The sequence below is a fragment of the Eubalaena glacialis genome, chromosome 14 (assembly GCF_028564815.1).
Source record: "Eubalaena glacialis isolate mEubGla1 chromosome 14, mEubGla1.1.hap2.+ XY, whole genome shotgun sequence".
Classification (NCBI taxonomy): domain Eukaryota; kingdom Metazoa; phylum Chordata; class Mammalia; order Artiodactyla; family Balaenidae; genus Eubalaena; species Eubalaena glacialis.
In genome coordinates, this window is record NC_083729.1 from 81579884 (window position 1) to 81597707 (window position 17824).

The following is a 17824-nucleotide window of genomic DNA, read 5'->3' on the forward strand; positions in this document are numbered from 1 at the left end:
AGCCTTACGGAGTCTGAGCTGTTCACCAAGAACCTGTGCCCAGCCCCTTCTCCTGCAAAGACATGGACCAACCCAGTGCTGAGTGGGAAAGCAGAGTAGGGTGGAGACGAGGTGAGTCTAGGCCCGTGGGGTTTGATCCGTTCCATACCCAGGACTGGGACTGGGGGCTCATTTGGTTTCCATTTTTGTAGGTTCCTTGGGACAGTTTTGTAGGGAATTCTAGGCTGTCCCCATAAGGCTCCAGAAACTTCTTCCTCTCCATCTGCAGGAAGATGTCAAAGTCCCAACCCTTTGCTTGGATCAGACCTCCCCAGATGGTGGGAGGCCTGGCTGGGCCACTGTGGGTTTGGGGAAGTGGAAGGGCCTGGTTCTGGTGGTGGGGGGGGCGGGGGGGGCACCCTAACTTCCTGTTCTTCCAGGAGCACAGCTGTGGCTGGACAACTGGGCCGCCCAGGCTTGGAAGATGCAAGCCCGCCCCCTGGTGGTCACACGTCATAACCACAGCCCAACAACCCATCTCCACCTCCCCAGGCCTCCAGGCCAGCAGGGGCCTGGGCAGCACTGGCCAGAGGGGGACCCGGCAGCCATGGTCACCTGGCTCTGAAGGCCTCACATGCCCAGGGGGAAAGGGAGATGCCAGTTCTACAAGAGCAAAGAAGCATGGAAATGTCACACACATGCACCCATGCAAACAAACCTCTGCCTTTTATTCGGGTTTTAGAAATAAGCATACAGGTCAGTGAGGTCGAATAACCCACTCACAGCCATTCAGCCTGTAAGCATCACTCCTGGGCCAAGTCACGTCCACCTGGCGCTAGGCTCCCACCTCAATCAAATGAGACGACCGGACTCTGCCGTGACTGTTAACTGCCACTGCACATCAGAGTTGCCCAGGGAGTCTTAAAAATACCTATTGGTGTCCCTGACCCAGACCTACTGTATCCGGATCCCTGGGTGTAGGATGGGAATGTCTCCAGCGTGTCTCTACACTGCCAACTGGGAACCAGAGAGCAGGATGGTCATCTCCTGGGGGCCAGGGCTGTGCTTAATCCGTGTTTGAATCCCATAGTACTGGCCCATAAAAGGTAGCTAATATTACTTGTGAAATGAAAGAATGAACACATGAGCGGATAAGTGAATGATTCTGAGGTCCCCTCCAGCTGTGACAGCCTACGTATGTGACTCCTGCACACGCTCAGTGTTACATACACGCCCACAGACGTGCACACGCACACACACGCACACACGGCAAGGGGGATGCGGCCAGCTGCCCGGAACTGGCTGACCCTCCCTCCCCCTACACTCGCACACACCTCCTTCTCTGTTGGCATTTATTGTGCACGCTTTGGGTGTGTGGCCCGGCCCTGGGCCCTGGCCGTGGCCCCCAAGTGCCAGCCCCACCTGGTGGAGTTCCAGGCTGGTTACAAGCATGAAGGGGAGGACAGGGCCGGCAGGAAGGCCGGAGGGGCCGTGCAGTCAGCCAGCAGGCGGGCAGTGGAGAGGCCCCTCTTGGCGGGCCGCCTGCTCGCACACTTGGCTGAACAGAGACAATGGTGGCTGCCCCTGCAGCCCAGCCTCCTTCCCACAGGCAGAGCCTCAGGTCCGCGAGGGCCCGGAACCTCCCCCAGAGAACAGCCCAGCTGGGAGCCAGCCCGAGGGAGCACAAGGGGACTTCCCAGGCAGGGTGGCAAAGGCCCCTGGGAGCAGGCTGGGGCAGGGGAGGGGTCCGGAAGGGTCCTGGAGCCCCTCGGGAATGGAGCTTTCAGGGAAGGGGTGTGTGGGAAGGGAGCCAGGCCTCCACCCGCCGTCCCCCCAACTCTCCAGAGACCCCAGGGGATGCGAATGTGTCACCACCTCTTACCCTCAGCCTCCGTAGGGTCTGAACCCGGAGAGAACTCCTTCCCTGCTCTGGGGAGGCAAAGGCCCCTCATTCCAGGGCTCTCCACCGAGCTCTGGAGGCCGCCACCCCTTCCGGCCCTCACTGACCGCCATCGGCTCTGCTCTGATGATCAGCAATTGGCCGTGGAAAGCAGGGCCTCTCTCGTTTGCCCACTGCGAGTGGGTGATGTGTGGGAGAGGAGACAAAGGCAGGGGCCCCAGGGTCAGCCTCACTGAGCCCTTGAACTCGCCGCATCCCTGCCCCTACCCAGAAGGCTGTCCCCCCAGTGGGCGGGGCCCGGTTGGGGTCTCCCAGGACCTCTCCCAGCAGGCCAGCTGATTCCCAGAGCAAGACCACCCTCAGGGCTGCGGCTCCCCTAGCTTGTCTGCCCAGAGGGCTCTGCTGCCCCAGCCTGTCCCGGAGGCCGGGGGTCCCCGAGTACTCTGACTCTCAAATAAGCACTGAGCTGCCCGCAGACCTGGGAAAGGTGTCCGCTGTGGCTTCTGAAGGGATGGAGGGTGACATGGGATGAACTGTGGGAGTGGAGCCAAATTCCTGACCTCCCATTGCCTTCGGGAGCAGCCAGGGGCGGGGGCAGCAGTATTAGGAAAACTCCTGTGTACGAGGGAGGGAAGGAGGACCACAGGGAAGCAAGGCTGTCCTTCAGCGGGGGGAGGGGCGGGGCCTCATCACCATCATGCACCCGCTGAGACAAGGCTCTTCCTCGGGGCTTCATCCCACATCCACCCCAGGCCGTGGGGGGCAGAGTCGGTGAGGGGGCACCCGCTTCACAGCTGATTGCGGTTCCGCTTGGGGATGATCTTCCGGTAGGTTCTGCGCTCTGAGATGTTGCGCTTGACCTTGGCCGTGGTGGGGGCCTCATCCAGGTGCAGGGACGGGCTGGAGTGGGACTTCTTCAGGCTGGGCTTGGACTCCTGCAGGCCTCCAGCCTCCTTCCCCAGCTGCTCTTCCCACAGGTCCAGGTCATCCGATGGGCTGTGCAGACGGGCCACCAGCAGCTGCAGGTAGGTCTCGTAACGGGTTTTCTGCAACACACGGGCCCCGCCACCTTAGCACCACCCTGGCTCCAGGTCGGGAGGGGCCTGGGATCGTGAGGGACAGACAGCTCACATGTGAATGATGCTATGGCGATAAAGACTCCTGCAGAAAGAGCGCCGGGCCAAAGGCTAGCATCTGCTTGAGCAACCGTGTCTGCAGACCCTGCCGTTCCCTGGGTGTTTTATAGTTACACCTGTAAGTCCAGCCCTGGTCTAACAGCCAACACCGTGTAGTGCTGTAACTGACATCTCTGGAGCACGTTACATCGCTGAGACACTAAAAGATCCGTAACCCACTAGGCCCGAGATCTGTGCAGCACTGCACACAAACAGCACACATCTGTACTCAACCCTAATTGAGTCTGCGTGGCGTTTTAACAATTGGCATCTGGAGAGTATGACGCTAACTACCCTCATCTGTTTAACACCCCTTGGGCCTCTGTAACTAGCATCCTTCGGATACAGTTCCCAGTTTACCTAGTGCTTTCCCACCCTCCAGCCCGCTGGATCCTCAACCCAGCCCTGGGAGGTTGGGTGGGAGTCACTCTGCTTTGTAAAGAGGGAAGTGAGGCCTAGGGAGGGGTGGGCCTTGCTAAAGGTCTCAGCTGGTCAGTCAGTGGTAGGCAGAGGCTGGAATGTTGAGGGCAGAGCTGGGTCCTATCGGCCACACGCCGGGGCCTCTGGGAAGTGGCGCGCTCCCAGCCATGGATGCAGCCAGCGCGCCTAAGGGATAAGCCAGAAAGAAAGGGAGAGGGCAGCGCGAGGGCCGGTGGGCATAGCCAGGAGGTGACACTGATGCTCCCTTCTCCCCTCTCTGCCCCTGGGTGGCCTCTGACCCCTTCTGTTCCCACACTGCCCCTCACCTACCCTCCTCCTGAATTTGGGTGCAGGGTGGGTGTTGGGTGGGAAAAAATATTTCAGCATCGATCAGAGAGCTAATAAAGGTCATTCCTCAGTTACGACCATACACGAGGCACGGATGTAATTGGAGTCTCTTGAAAATGTATCAGGTTTGGACAAGTCGCTTAATCTCTCTGTGCCTCAGTTTCCTCATCTGTAAAATGAGGATCACCGCCCCTACCCCCAGAGTGGTTCGATAATAAGATAATCCATGCAATGCAAGCTTCAGAAATATTGCCTATTATTATTATTAGGTAGGTATTAGGAGAAATAATTCTGTTAAAATATAGCTTTCCCTTCAATGTAGGAAAAGCCAAATATACTCTTAGGAGAAAAAACATGTATGAAAATAACATTCCCTAAGAGTGTTTCCAGACAAGCAGCTGCTATGTGCCCCCAGGACAAGAGGGGAAGCGGCCCGAGTGCACACGGACACACACACTTTGCGCACGCGTGTGCACACACTCGTGTGCAGACAGCGCACACAAGCACCCCGTGTTCTCCCAGGAGCACCTCCCCCTGCCCTGAGCCAAGGCTGCAGGGACGACCATGGCCACGAGAGGGCGGCAGAGGGTCCAGGCGGAAGGTGAGGCGCGGGCACCTCACCTCGTACTCCAGGTATTCCTTCCGCAAGCGGTAGTCCTCCAGCTCTCGGCCGCGGCCCCGCCGCTCCGGTAAGTTTCTCTGCAGATCCAGCAGGTCGTCGGAGGCAGCATCCAGGCAGCTCTCGTGGGATCGATGCTGCTCCTCCTGGAAGCGGGAGGCAGTGGGGGAAGCTGCTCCAAGCCCTCCCACTCCGTTCCGGGCCCAGGTGGGCAGCCCAAGAATCCCCCCCATCCCCACCCCCCCGCCTCCGTTCCTGGGCCCAGGTGTACAGCTCGATCCCCGATCCCGGGCCTAGGGGTTCAGCCCATCCCTCCCCCTCCCCACCCCTTTTCCTAGGCCAGCTGCACAGCCTCTCATGTCCCTCCTAGTCCTCCGGGGTGCACCCCCCTCCCACGCGGCATCCCGCCCCTCCCCCGGGCCGTACCAGGGAGCTCTGGGCGGGGCCCACGGGTAGGATGGGCCGGACGAATTTGCGCTGGGAGCCCACCGCGGCGGGGAAGGGCGGCGCCGAGTGCGTGGCGGCGGCCAGGTTGATGCGCGCGATCCAGGAAGTCATCTCCTGGGCAGTGCTGCAGGGAGAGGTGGCCGTCTGTCCCCAGGACCACAGAGTCCGGTGCTATCACCTATCCCCGCCCCCAGCCTCCCGTGGTCTGCACAGCAGCCTGGCAGCTCAGGACTCAGAGCCGACAAAAGCCAGAAGTCCTGCCACTGGCCGAGGTGGTTGACCGCCGCTTGTGGTTTTTCTCAGCGGACAAAGAGGCAAATCTGGGAAGGCAATAGAGTTTATATCAAATGCCAAAAAATGATCGAGTGTTAGTGACTTCCTGGAATCCTCTGTTTGGAACTGCGAGGCTCAGTCGGACTTTCAGGGAAGACGTGGTGCAGTGGCGGAGTGGGCCAAGGGCAGGGGACGGAAGCAGGAAGCCCCGGCTTCCAGCTGTAGCCGGACCCCGGCCAGCAGCCCATCTCAGGTGGCCTGGTCAGGACGGCACCTCCCCCCCAGGGCGGGGCCCGTAGCCATCAGAGGATGAGAGGGGGTCAGGGAGGAAAGCTGGGGCCTTGCCGCTTGCCTCTTCCCCCCCCCGAAACTTACGGTGCCTGGAAGAGGTAGAGGCGCCAGTCGGCCGTGCGCAGCTGGAAGACGTGTGGCTTCTTGGTGTAGTGGGTGGCGGGAGTGGCCAGCGAGTGGTGCACCCCTACCGGCTCGTCCACCATCTGCCCCAGCAAGCTCTCCCCCTCAAGGCCGTGGTCCTCTCCCTGCCACAGGGCACACGGGCTCAGAAAAGAGGTCTGCATCAGTTGCTCGTCCCCCCGTGCTGCCCATCGCGGGTGCAGACTCCCTCCCTACCTTCAGGAAGTAGAGGACCATCCCTCGCAGGACGGTGTGGAGCATCTTCCAGCCGCGCTTGCCCCACGGCGCTGCCCCAGGAGCAGAACACAAAGGTGGGTGGTGGCTCCCCCTCCGGACCCTCAGACACACACTGTCCCCCCCCCTTCCCCTCCACCAACTCCAGTCTCTCCCCAGGGTGTAGAGAAACATGCCCAAGCACACCGACACAACAAAACACAACCGATCACAAACAGGCAGTACCGTGTCTCACACATGGGCAATCACTCTTAGACACCAAAACAGAACTATTTACAAACAACCACAAAAGCCGATGCTCATACAGACCATCCTGACTCCAAACACGCCCCCCCACCCCAGAAGCACAGCTCTTCTCAGACATCTTTCTGGTCCCATCCAGAGAGGCCCAGGGGCTCAGATGCTAGGGCAGAAGGCCTGCTTCCCCACGGTCACCTCCTGCCCTTGCTCATGTGGCTTCTCACAGCCAAATGCCAGTTCCCTGGCTGGTCACCGTACCCCAGCCCATCTGGGATCCCATTCCCGCTCTGGTCACGTGGCTGCCCGGCTCCAGAGCCTTCAACAGTCTGCAGGATGAGACCCAATGCGCCTCATGCCATCCTCTTTCACACGCCCTGTGCTCTTTTCTCAGTGGGGATTCCTCTGCCCAACTACAAATAATCAGACCCTCTTTTCCTCCAAGGTTCAGCTCAGAGACCATTGCGTCCCAGAAGCCTTAACTATCCTGTCCCCCACGTTCCACCCCAAAACAAAAACAGAAACCTTGCCCTCCTCCACACCCCATACTCGATGGAGGCTTCCCTACACCACGCAGCTCTTTCTTCCTTTTATCCCAGACACTGGTGTGCTTGTCTAATTCCCACCCTAGCACAGGGGTTCGGGGGTGGGGGGTCCCTAGGTCTGTCTTGTCTCTGCACCCCTCCCCCAGCCCCCAGCACATAACACAGACCCCGGTTCACGGTCAGCACTGAGGAAGGAACACAGGCTGCCTGTCCTCCGCCCGTGCCGTCTCTCTGCACGGCGTCCCTGAGCACGGCACTTGCACACACCCCCCGTTCACGGGCACACAGATGCCCCCGCATGGCAGCAGGCAGACACTCACTCTTCTTGCCATCCGCATCCTGATGCATCTTCCGAGGCAGGATGCCCTGCTTGTAGGTGGGCACCGTGGGGTCCTGGACCAGCTGGAGGAAGGGGTTGCTCATCTTGCCAGCCAGGGCAGACGGCCGGGCCTTCTCGGGCCTGGCTGCGTCTTCTTCATCCCTGGACATCAGAGAATCAGGTTGGGGGTGCTGACCAGCCAGAGGCCGTCAGGAGGTGCCCACCACCACCTCAGGACCCCCATCCTCTCTCTCTTGCTGGGCAGCCACACCTCAGGACCCCCCACCCCCGAAGAAGTCCTCCTCCAAAGGCAACCCATCACTCCCTATCATCCCCACACCCTCGCCACCTCTGGTTCCTCCAGGTGTTCCCTGGCCCACTGCACCCTCTTCTGAGACTGGCCCGCTGCCCCGCCTCCAGCTCCACCCACGCAGACGGGAGCACTGTCCAGGGGCCCAAGTTCTCCAACTCAGGTGGGTGGGTGGAGGGAGGGCAGGGGAGAGGGAGGGGAGGAAAGATGGGTCTCACTTACACGGCCCACTCGAGCTTCTCACTTCGGATAGACCAGTAGAGGGCCTGGAACAGAAACGCACAGGTGGGCCCGGGAGCCTCGGGCCGTGGGGCGCACATTCTGTCTGGCAGAGGTAGGGCGGGCATGCTGCAGCCTGCCGCCTCCACCCCGACGTAGCTGCCCTTCTGCCCCGAGCAGGAGGCAGCCCACGCATCCGCGCATCCACGCACACATGCAGCAACGTACGGGGCATTTGCCGTGTGCCGAGCACTGTGCTGGGAGCTAGAGACACAAGGATGATCAAAGCAATCCTCGTCCTTACTTGAGCTTAGCGAGGCCTGAACTAGTTCCCTTGAAGGGGAAACGAATCACCCACACACCATCCTGCCCAGAGGGATCTGACGCTACAGGAGCAGCTGACTACAGGGGCAGTCAGTGTACGGTGAGTGAATGAATAAACGAGGTGCTGTGACTTTGAAATGATATGACCAAGAGTACTCACATCAATGTGGCTCGCTGGCTTTTGTAGCCCTGGCCACGCCTTCGTGGGGCACCGGGCACCTAGTAAGTGTTCAATTAATGTTCGCTGACTAGACAAAAGAATAAATGCTCTAACTGCTTAGGAAAGCAGACTGTGGGCCAGGCCCTGGGCTAAGCAGGTTGTGATAACAACCCTGTAACATGGTCACTGGCCCTGGAGGAATTTGCCTTGGCCAAGGAGTGAGCTGCCCAAGACTAGAATCCAAACCCTGGAACCTCTGGCTCCCGAATCCTAGCTCTAGACTTTTACCACTTGAAGCTCTGCCCTGAGAACCAAAAACCAGTGCTTCTCAGACTTCACAGGCCTAAGAATCACCCAGAAGCATGACAGAACATTGTAGGGGCCCAGCCTGAGATTCTGATTCAGTAGGTCCAGGGCGGGGGGCCTGTGAATTCACACACGCTAATAAATTCCACGGTGATGCTGATACTGCTGGCCCAGGGCCCACACTTTTAGTTCCCTTCAGTAAGGAAGGCCTGTCCTCTCAAGGATGTTTCGGCAAAGCCAGGCGTGAGCTCACGTTCCCCTTGGGACGAAGAGCCAAGGCTCCAGGCCCTGAGCAGCCCCCGTGCCGTACCTTGAGCACTTCTTTGGGGAAGTTCCCGCCGTCCCGCAGGCCGTTCAGGTTGGTTATGAATTCCTGGCAGCTCATGCTCTTCCCAATGTTCTGTGGCCATGTGGAGAGGGGGGTCGCTGGCACACATGCCCGACCCCAACAGAAAGACCCCCGGCCAGCTACTCCGAACCTTCCCCAGGTCCCCAGGGCCCTCCCTGACCCCCATCCCAGGCCTCGGTTCCCCTTTTCCAGGACCCCCCAGGCTCTCACCTGTCCATGCAGGTCCGTGTTAAGGAGCATGATGGCACAGGTCAAGGTGTGCACGCAGTCTGCCCCCCCAGAGAGAAAGCTCGTTGGAACTGAGACTCCTGCATTTCCTCTGCCCACCCTGGGCGGGGAGACCCCCAAATGCTTCTGGGCCCCCAGAGCCCCCCCAAACACACTCCCACCAGCCACCACCCAGTGAACCCCCAAGCAGACTGGGGACACTTCCCTGCCATCCTTCTCCCTGGTCCCCCCAAAGGGCCGGCGTCTCCCTACCTACTGAGGAGAAGAGCCCAGGGTTGCAGTGATAGAAGCGCTTGGAGAACTGGTAGAGGATCCGCTCCCGCTCCTGGGTCTCCCCACTGAGCACCAGGGCGTGGAGGAAGCCCCTGGAAGGAGGTCCAGAGTCCAGGCAGAGCCCAGCAGCCCCAGAGCTCAGGGCCAATCAGATTCCAGCCTCTGCTGGGGGTGACACTGCCCCCCACCATCCCTCCCTCCTCCCCAGAGAAGGCCCCCACGTGTTACCGGAGCGCACGGTCCAGGCTCTGGCCTCCGAACTGGAAGAAGGACAGGTACTTCTCAGCCACCGTCCTGCTGAAGTCGTTGCTGTGGAGGGAAAGTGGGGATGAAGCCTGCTTTGGGGTTCTGGACTGGGGGCCCCAGGGCCTGCACATATCCTGGGGCCTGACGGGGGCTGGGGGGTGAGATCAAGGGAAAGGCACAGCCAAGCTGGACCCTAGTTCCCAAGAGGGCACTGGCACCCCATCCGACGCTGAGTGGGAGGGACATGGGTTTGGGGTGGGGGGAGGCAGGTCGCCGGGTCCGGCGGCTCTAAGCAGGGGTCGAGGGTGACACAAGTGTGACTAAGAGGAAGAGGCAGGCATGGCAAGGGTCTGGGGGCAAAGGGGAGAGGGGTGCAGTGGACGGGACAGGAACGAAGGCTTGAGAGGTCAGTGGTCGGGCTGGAGGGCCACAGGCGGGCAGGGAGCCCACTGTCTGCTCCTCCCCTTCCTGACTCGACCTCCGGCCTTGCTCAGGTTCAAAGCCCCTTACTTCTTCCGCAGGTAAGCGGCCACTTCGGACTTCCGGAAGCCCTCCAGGCGATAGAGGCGGGAGGCCAAGTTCCAGGCCACCTTGTCGGTCCTGACGCCATTCGCCAGCTTGTCTCCAGCAGGGGGCCTTTGGCCTTCCTCTGGGGGCTGCGCTTGGGGCACGGGGCTCTCAGGAAGCCTGCGAAAGTCCATCGGTGACCTCAGACTCCCGCTTGGGATGGATACAAAGGGGCTCTGGGTCAAGCGTCCTTGGGGTCAGTCGTAGGGGCAGGTGTGCCTAGAGTCCATGCCCAGAGCTCAGGGCAGGAGCTGGAGCTCCAGGGCCTCATGTGGCCGGGGAAGAGCCAGACCAGGGCCTCCCCCGGGGAAGAGGCAGGGTCACAGCCTGCCTGGCCTGACCTGGGCACCAGGAGGACCCAGAGAGGACAGTATTCACACAAAGCTAGCAAGGGCCGGAGCCGAGCTTGGTACCAGCATTTCCTCAGGTGGCAGGTGCAGCCCTTTGAAGACCCCAGTGGTGTTTAGTCCGTCCCAAGGAGGGGTGGGAATACCTCCCCAGATGTCAGCAGCCACCTGTGTCCCTCACCTGTCCTGCCCTCCCCATCATGCCTCCTTGCCCCCCTTCCCCTCCCCCAGCTCCAGCCTCCAGCCTCCACTCCTAGATCTGGAGCCAAGGAAGGTGCAAGGGTGAAGCAAGAATGGAAAGCGAGACCGGCTTTAGGAATGGTGACAGCTGGGATTGCCACAGGTGGTTTCCAACCCCTGCCTTCCCGTATCGGCAGCCCTGTGGTAGAGAAGGGGGCCTTCCAGCAGGGGCTTTGGATGGTGCCCTACAGAGGGTGCACAGGCCCCAGCAACCCTCACGGTAGACTCAGAGGACACTCAGAATCTCAGAAGTCACCCGGCCCAATCTCTCCCTGACTCTTGCGTTTTCCCTGCAACATTGCAACCAGGTATTGGGGTATCCTCGTTAGTGGAATGGTCATCATCCAGGTTACTGCAGTCAGGGAGTTGTACAGATAAGCAAAACTTATCACAGTATGAAAATGTTCACCGACAGACTACCCACTTATAAAATCCAGCTGCACTTGACAGCCCTTTCCACTTAACACAAATGTACGTCTCTGCCCCCAACTGGGTCAGCGTCTTTGCTGGTAACTTCTCACTGCTTCCTGAGGCTCATTCACATCCAACAAGGCAGGGCAAACATAATGGAAGCCAATTGAAAAGTGAAATTACAAATCTTGCCAAAAAGGATTTTATGAAGGCCATGAAAGTGAGGCTGGAAGATTCCAGGGATCACCTGGGAAGCCACTGACAAGTGAGGAACGGGAAGAGTTAGTCCAGTGAACAACTGAAGAGGAGAAAATAATGACACGCTTGTCACATCTAAAGAGAACTACTTAGATTATCAGCTGACAAAGCCCTCAAATACTTTTACAAAAATGACCTAGTCAGTGAGTGTTGTTACTAAAATAATATCTAGATGGGAAGGCACTTTGAGGAAAAAAACCCCACAGGGCAAATATAAATTGTTATGGAATTGTATACTTTAAATGGATGGATTGTATAGTATGTGAATTATATCTTAATAAAGCTGATATAAAATAAAATAAAAAATAAATAAATAAAATAAAGTAAAATAGGACTTCCCTGGTGGTCCAGTGGTTAAGACTCCGCACTTCCACTGCAGGCGGCATAGGTTCGATCCCTGGTTGGGGAAGTTCCACATGCCACCTCAGTGCGGCCGAAAATAAAAAAATAAAATAAAATGATAAATTAAATAGACCCTTACGACCTCACTGTGAAAGTTAAGGATGAATGAAAGACATCTCATTGGGCCACCAAATTAGGCCAGGAAAATTAATCTCCTATAGTGTATTAAATATAAGATTAAATAAATTTACTTATGTAATATTTAGTGTCATTTACCAAGAAAAGCATCAATTAAACCTTTTTTCATTATTTACTATGAAAGTATGGTTCTCATTTTAGGTGGATTTACTTTTATTTGGGGTTGAATTAACTTTAATTTTTGGTATCATGAACCCTCTCTTTTTAGACACCTAGAGACTCTTCTGATTACTCTGAACTTCTTCAGGGACAGTGTAGCTTTCCAGCTGCAGAAGGAAGAGCCTTCTTTGGTTTCTGGCACTGCCTGAGGTTCACCATCACCCAATGACTTCGAGATGGGAGTGGAGTTAACCTTCCAGTTAGTCCAACACTAGGTCCACGACCTGAACCATCACTAGTCTCCCCTGGTCTCTTTCATATGACCCCAATTTGGCCAACAAAACCCCTTCCCCATGTAGAGATCCTAGGGGCTGACAGCCTTCATGCAGCATCCTTGGGGCAGGTGGACATCTAGGATGGTTTTCCAGTTGGGCTATTCCGACCCCTGGTCACAGTTCTAGGGTTACTTAGTCCTGCTATGGACCCCAAGATCCACCATTCCTTTGGTCCCAATCCAACCTCTCCTTGCTGCTCCAGCTTCCCCTGAGATCCGAGTCAGCACCCTGGGCCTCCCAGACACATCCTCAAATTCAAAGCGGCATGTCATCCCCACATCACAAGCTCTGACCTTCCCTCTCCCCAGACCTGCCTAGCATGACCCCCATTTTTCTGGGCACATGGCCTTGGTCAGGTCAGGTTCGCTGCACACCGCCCCCCCCGGTCCTCTCCTGGTGTCCAGCCATGGACACATCTCCCTGGCTCTGCCTCGACACATTCAAGTCCTGTGCCACGTGTATGACTGTCTGCTCTTTGGTTTCTTGTGCTACCAAACCCTTCAGTCATATAATCCTGGCTTAATAGATATTAGTATGTTAAGTCCCAATGTGCTTTTCTCACATCACCTGACCCAGTCAGAATGACCATTATCCAAAAGTGTACATATAGTAAATCCTGGAGAGGGTGTAGAGAAAAAGGAACCCTCCTACGCTGTAGTGGGAATGTAAATTGGTACAGCCGCTAAGGAGAACAGTATGGAGGTTCCTTAAAAAACTAGAGTTACCATATGATCCAGCAATCCCACTCCTGGGCATATACCCAGACAAAACGATAATTTGAAAAGATACACGCACCCCAGTGTTCATAGCAGCACTATTTACAATAGCCAAGACATGAAAACAACCTAAATGTCCATCAACAGATGAATGGATAAAGAAGATGTGGTATGTATGTGTGTGTATATATATATATATATACACACACACACACACACACACACACACAATGGAATATTACTCAGCCATAAAAAAAGAATGAAATAATGCCATTTACAGCAACATGGATGGACCTAGAGATGATCATACTAAGTGAAGTAAGCCAGACAGAGAAAGACAAATATCATATGCTATCACTTATATGTGGAATCTAAAAAAAAAAAAGGATACAAATGAAATTATTTACAAAACAGAAATAGACCCACAGACATAGAAAACGAACTTATGGTTACCAAAGGGGAAAGGGTGGGGGGCAGGGAGGGATAAATGAGGAGTTTGGGATGAACAGATACACATTACTATATATAAAATAGATAAACAACAAGGTCCTACTGTATAGCACAGGGAACTATACTCAATATTTTGTAAGAACCTATATGGGAAAAGAATCACACCGGGTATTCTTAAATGCCTGCATAATTAGGAGGCAGAGGGTGGTTAGAACGACACTCACCCTTCTGTAGAAGTCAAGAGAATGTCAGGCTGGCTGGCTCCAGCCTCAGCAGTCCTGGCTTGGCCTTCACTCTTTACTTCCTTCCCTGGGCTTGGGGCCTCTCCTGCCTTCTCTTTCTCCAGGGAACTTGGCTCTACCCCATCCGTCTCCAGGAATGAAGGGCTTGAAGTATCTAGCATCCACGTGGGAAGAACGCTGCCCGGGGGGTGGCTCCAGAGCTGCGGGCTGCCTTCCTGGGAGGACACGGGGCTGGGCCGGGGGCTGGGGCCTCTGGCCTCAGACTCAGGGCTGCTCGGCTCCGGCGAAGAGGCTGGGCTCCCCCAGGGGCCAGGGGACACGGTGCAGGGAGCAGACCCCTGGGCACGCTCTGCATGCCTGTCACCTGAGGAAGAGTGTAGAGTGAAGCTGGCACGGGACGAGGGGCAGGCTGAGGGCCAAGGGGCAGAGCCAGGGAACAGCCTGGGCTGCCACCCCCAGCAGCTCCCCCGTCCCAGGGCTCCTCCCTGGAGCTGCACATTCTGTCCCTCGTCGGGCAGTGACCCACCACACGTAGGGACAGAGGGCAGATGACTCCCAAAACTTCAGCCCCAAGGCAACCGGGGTTTCAGGGCTTGCTAAACCACTGAGACCCAGGCATCCAAAAGGCTGGGACTTTTGTACATCTCTTCATTTACTCTATGACATGAGTATTTTAAAACCCATTGTACCGATGAAGTCACAGAGGCAGAAGCAGGATTTAAGCCCAAGTCTGTCTGGCTCCAACACAAAACAAGGGGACTCCTTAATGACACCCCTGGGGAATGCTCTCTGTCCCCACTCCAGATTCCAAAGCCTCCAACCACCCAATTTCCCAGACCCCATATTGGATCTCACCTCTGTCCTGGGGGCGAAGAGGCCCCTGGGGCCAGGAAGGAACCTCCTTGGTCTGCCAGCCCTCGGGACTTGGCAGAGCCTGTTGAGAGAGACACAGAGGCATCTGTGAGCCCTGGAGGCACTGAGAGGTGAAGGGGGCAGTGAAGGCACGGGGGGAGGAGAGGGAGGGAAGAGGGACCATGAGTGTACAGGGCACCCCCCCCTCCCTGCTGTCCTCCCACCCAGACCTCACACCCTGGTCTGGGCCTCAGTTCAGAAGTGGCACCCCGGATGGGACCCACATCCTAGGGGTGCTGGTGCTGGGCCCTGGAAATCACTGGGTTCATGTTCCTTCTTTACAGATGGAAAAGTTGAGGCCCAGAGAGGGGACGTGACTTGCCCAAGGTTGCACAGGATATGTGGCAGGGCTGGCATCAGATCCCACACGTTCTGTTTCCCAGGTCAATGCTTTGTCCACCCAGGATGCTGCAGATCGGGCAGGAGCAAGACTGTCTCCCAGAGGAGTCTAGGGAAGAAAAGGAGAAGAGAGAGGTTTGCCCAAGGGAAACCGCTCCCAGGGCCTTCCCGACACCCTTCCAGCCTTAGGGCCTCATCCATGCTCACTGACTTCTAGTCTTTTCTGTTCCGGCTGCTCAGATGGCCCTGTCTCATGCAGCATCTGCCAAGGAGGGGCTGTGCCGTAGAGAGGGTGACAGCCCCCAGGCACTGGGCTGGGCCCTGCCCTCCCAGATGAGCGCGAACGGCCAGCTCCCAGGACAGGGCTCCCAGGCCTCCCTCTGAGGACTCCAGGGGCCCTGGAGCAACCAGGCCCCAGAATGCACATCACAGGACACAGGCACGGCTGCCCTGAACAGGGACCCCAGTCCTCTGATCTCGGGGTCAGCTGAGAGAGCTGCTCTGGTTAGGAGCTCTCCCCTTGTTCTCTGGGACCACAGAGATTAGAAAGTTACAGCCCTGCTCTGCCATCTTGAGTTTCCTTATCTCTTAAGCAGAGGCCTCCCTGGGAAAAATGTGCTCACGTAACTTGTCCCTACAGCTCATGCTAGTTGATATCGAGACCTCTGCCATTGTCACGTGGGCCTGTTCGGGTGACACTGGATGCAATGAAAGATGGTGAGCTAAAAGTAACAAAATGCTGAAATCTTTCCCCAGAAGAGAGGCCTCTTAAAGCAGACGTCTCCCCACCAGGGGCAGAGGTCACCCCAGCAGGCTGACCCCTGCCCTGTTACAGTTGGGAATGTCTTCGTGGTGGGAGAGGGAGAGCCCGAGATTGGCCTGGAACACGCCGCAACCGGAGGAGCTATTTGTTCTCCAAATGTGTCCACGTGCAGCCCCTAGGAGCTGGCGAGAGGGGAGACATCTGTGCCTTAACATTAATTGCCATCATGTTCAGTTGACATCACGGCGCCCGTAAAATTTCCTCTAATTCTGAAGGCCACACTGGGCCTGACTTTCTGCTCTATTGCTCCAGGATCCCCAAAGGCCCCAGCATCTGGGAAGAGAGTTCTGGGCCTGGTGACCACAGAGGAAGGCCCTTCCTTCCGTGTCCCCACGCACAGCCTGGGGTTGGTTCCCAGGGCTCTGCTTACCTCGCTCTCCTCCTGGCCGGGAGGTGCTGCGGGATCCCCCTCGGTGGTGCCCACCACAGCCCAGGAGGAGGAGTGCAGCCTGTAGGTGGGCACAGGGAATGGCGGTGTGGCGTGCCCGCTGGAATCCACTGTGCTGTCCCCCAGATCCGGCTCACTGCCCAGCTCCCACAGCACGCTGCCTCCTGGGGGTGAGGGCTCCAGGGTCTGCGGGCTCTGGGGCCCGGTCCTCACATCTGCGCAGAAATCTGAGAACCCCCAGGAAAAGCGTGCTTCAGACACACTGGGGTCCAAGGAAGGGCTCTCCAGGAAGAGGGGGTTGTCAAAGAATATGCTCTCCTCCTCGGGACCCCACTCCGGGGACGAGTCTGGCGCGCCCTCCCTCGGCCATGCCGGGTTCCGGTTCTCCCCTTCAGGACCGCTGCTATCTTCCCCCGAGGCCTCGTGCACGTCCACGGGTGGGCTGGGGTGGAGGCCTGAGTCCCGGGGTCCCACTGGGCTGGAGGGTAAAGCGGGGAGGTCGGGAGACGCCGTGGGGAGGCAGCATCTCAGCTCAGCTCTGATCCCTTCCGTCTTCTCCAGCTCCTCCTCCAGGTCCAGGACGCACATCTGGGCCTGCAGGATGCCCGCCCAGAACACCACCTGGGTGGACGTGCTCTGGCTCTGGCTTGGGCTCCCCAGAGGATGGCTGTCCCGGGTTGACCCGGGGGATGCTGCTTTCTGCCCTGCCCCCTCCTGGGAAGAGCCGCTCCCCAGATGCGTGGGCTCTGGGCTGGAGCCCCTGGGATGAACATCTTGCCTCGTGGAATCAGGAGGGTCAGAGGACCAGGTCTGCTCCCCGCAAGGTTCGAGAGGGTCAGGGTGGCCGCGTGTCTCCCTCAGGTGTGCTCCTGGATGGAGCTGCGTGTGGTCTCCCAAATAGATGTCGAGAAATTCCATGGGTTTGGGGTGTTCACAGAGTCCGTCGTCTCCCATCATCCAGAGTGCAAGCTGCACAGGAGTCCCCAGAAGCATCCGCCTTCACAAGCCCATTGTGTAGATTAGAGGGAGCACCGGCCGGGGGGGTGACTGGGACCCCACATCTACCCTGGAAGTACCCAAAGCAAAGGCAGGTTAGCACTGGGCTCTCAGCCCCTGGAAGCACACATGCAGTGAGTTACACGTGGTTTCGAGTGCCCGCCACATCCATAGCCCGGGCCAAGGGCCACCGCCCTCCGCAGCCCCGCGGGGGTGAGGAGGGTACCATACACGCCGTCTGACCCACAACTGCAACTGCTCGCGCCAGGGCGGCACCTGCCCCAAAGACACTCGTCTGTTGGCTGAGGGTGGCCCGAGTGGCTGAGCTGAAAGAGATGAACTGGGCAAGCCAGACCCTTCTTTGGGGAACCTGGATTGGAGAATGTCAAGGCTAAGATGGTTGGTAGCAGGAACAGAAGGTGGAAATGTCTCAAAATAGCGGGAAGGTAGCAGCAAACCAAAAAAAAGGATGGGGAAACCAATGCACGTGGGAGCCAAACAGATATGGGCCAGAGGTGAGGGGAATGGAACAGACTCGAGGGAGAAGCAGGCAGCCAGGAAAGGAAGGCCGCAGCTGGTCTTGTTTCCACTTCCCAAGGCTCCTGTCTTTGGGGCCTGCATCCTCACCACAGCTCATTGGCCGGTTCTCAGTTCCAGCCACGCAGCCTGGCTCAGGAGGAAGCTCAGCCTGGGCTGCTGCAGGAGGATGTTTCAGCCCACGGGGCAGACCTGGGCTGCACAGGGAGGAGATGGCTACCCTCTGGGGAGCGGGAAGCTGGGGCTGCCCCACACCTGCTCAGAGCTGCCCGCTGCATCGGCCACACTGGCACTCTGAG

At 57.6% G+C, this 17824-nt stretch overlaps 1 protein-coding gene and 1 long non-coding RNA gene across 6 annotated transcripts in view; one reads left to right on the forward strand and one right to left on the reverse strand.

Moving 5' to 3' along the window:
* Nucleotides 1-701: 701 nt before the first annotated feature.
* The window catches only part of PSD4 (pleckstrin and Sec7 domain containing 4), a 36574-nt gene continuing 19451 nt past the window's right edge, over nt 702-17824 (reverse strand). For 2 of the 3 annotated variants that reach the window (XM_061210731.1, XM_061210732.1), the window contains 16 exons: nt 15975-17058; nt 14765-14890; nt 14386-14464; nt 13513-13894; nt 9836-10012; nt 9308-9388; nt 9059-9171; nt 8789-8847; nt 8540-8629; nt 7443-7486; nt 6912-7072; nt 5792-5862; nt 5537-5700; nt 4868-5012; nt 4444-4587; nt 702-2925 (listed from right to left, as the gene is read on the reverse strand). In XM_061210731.1, coding sequence (XP_061066714.1) covers nt 2668-2925; nt 4444-4587; nt 4868-5012; nt 5537-5700; nt 5792-5862; nt 6912-7072; nt 7443-7486; nt 8540-8629; nt 8789-8847; nt 9059-9171; nt 9308-9388; nt 9836-10012; nt 13513-13894; nt 14386-14464; nt 14765-14890; nt 15975-16985 — 3105 coding nt within the window. In that variant the 5' untranslated portion in view covers nt 16986-17058 and the 3' untranslated portion in view covers nt 702-2667. The remainder of the gene's footprint in view (nt 2926-4443; nt 4588-4867; nt 5013-5536; nt 5701-5791; nt 5863-6911; nt 7073-7442; nt 7487-8539; nt 8630-8788; nt 8848-9058; nt 9172-9307; nt 9389-9835; nt 10013-13512; nt 13895-14385; nt 14465-14764; nt 14891-15974; nt 17059-17824) is intronic. The other variant, XM_061210733.1, reaches the window with a different exon arrangement.
* Nucleotides 4386-11427, forward strand: LOC133104867 (uncharacterized). Of its 3 annotated transcripts, none has more exons than XR_009703756.1 (6): nt 4386-4648; nt 5710-5886; nt 7275-7383; nt 7620-7863; nt 9288-9354; nt 9847-11427. It is a non-coding gene; the product is annotated as an uncharacterized LOC133104867 (long non-coding RNA). The 3 variants fall into 3 exon arrangements; XR_009703754.1 differs by having other exon boundaries at nt 4386-4511; XR_009703757.1 differs by lacking the exon at nt 9288-9354 and having other exon boundaries at nt 4386-4511.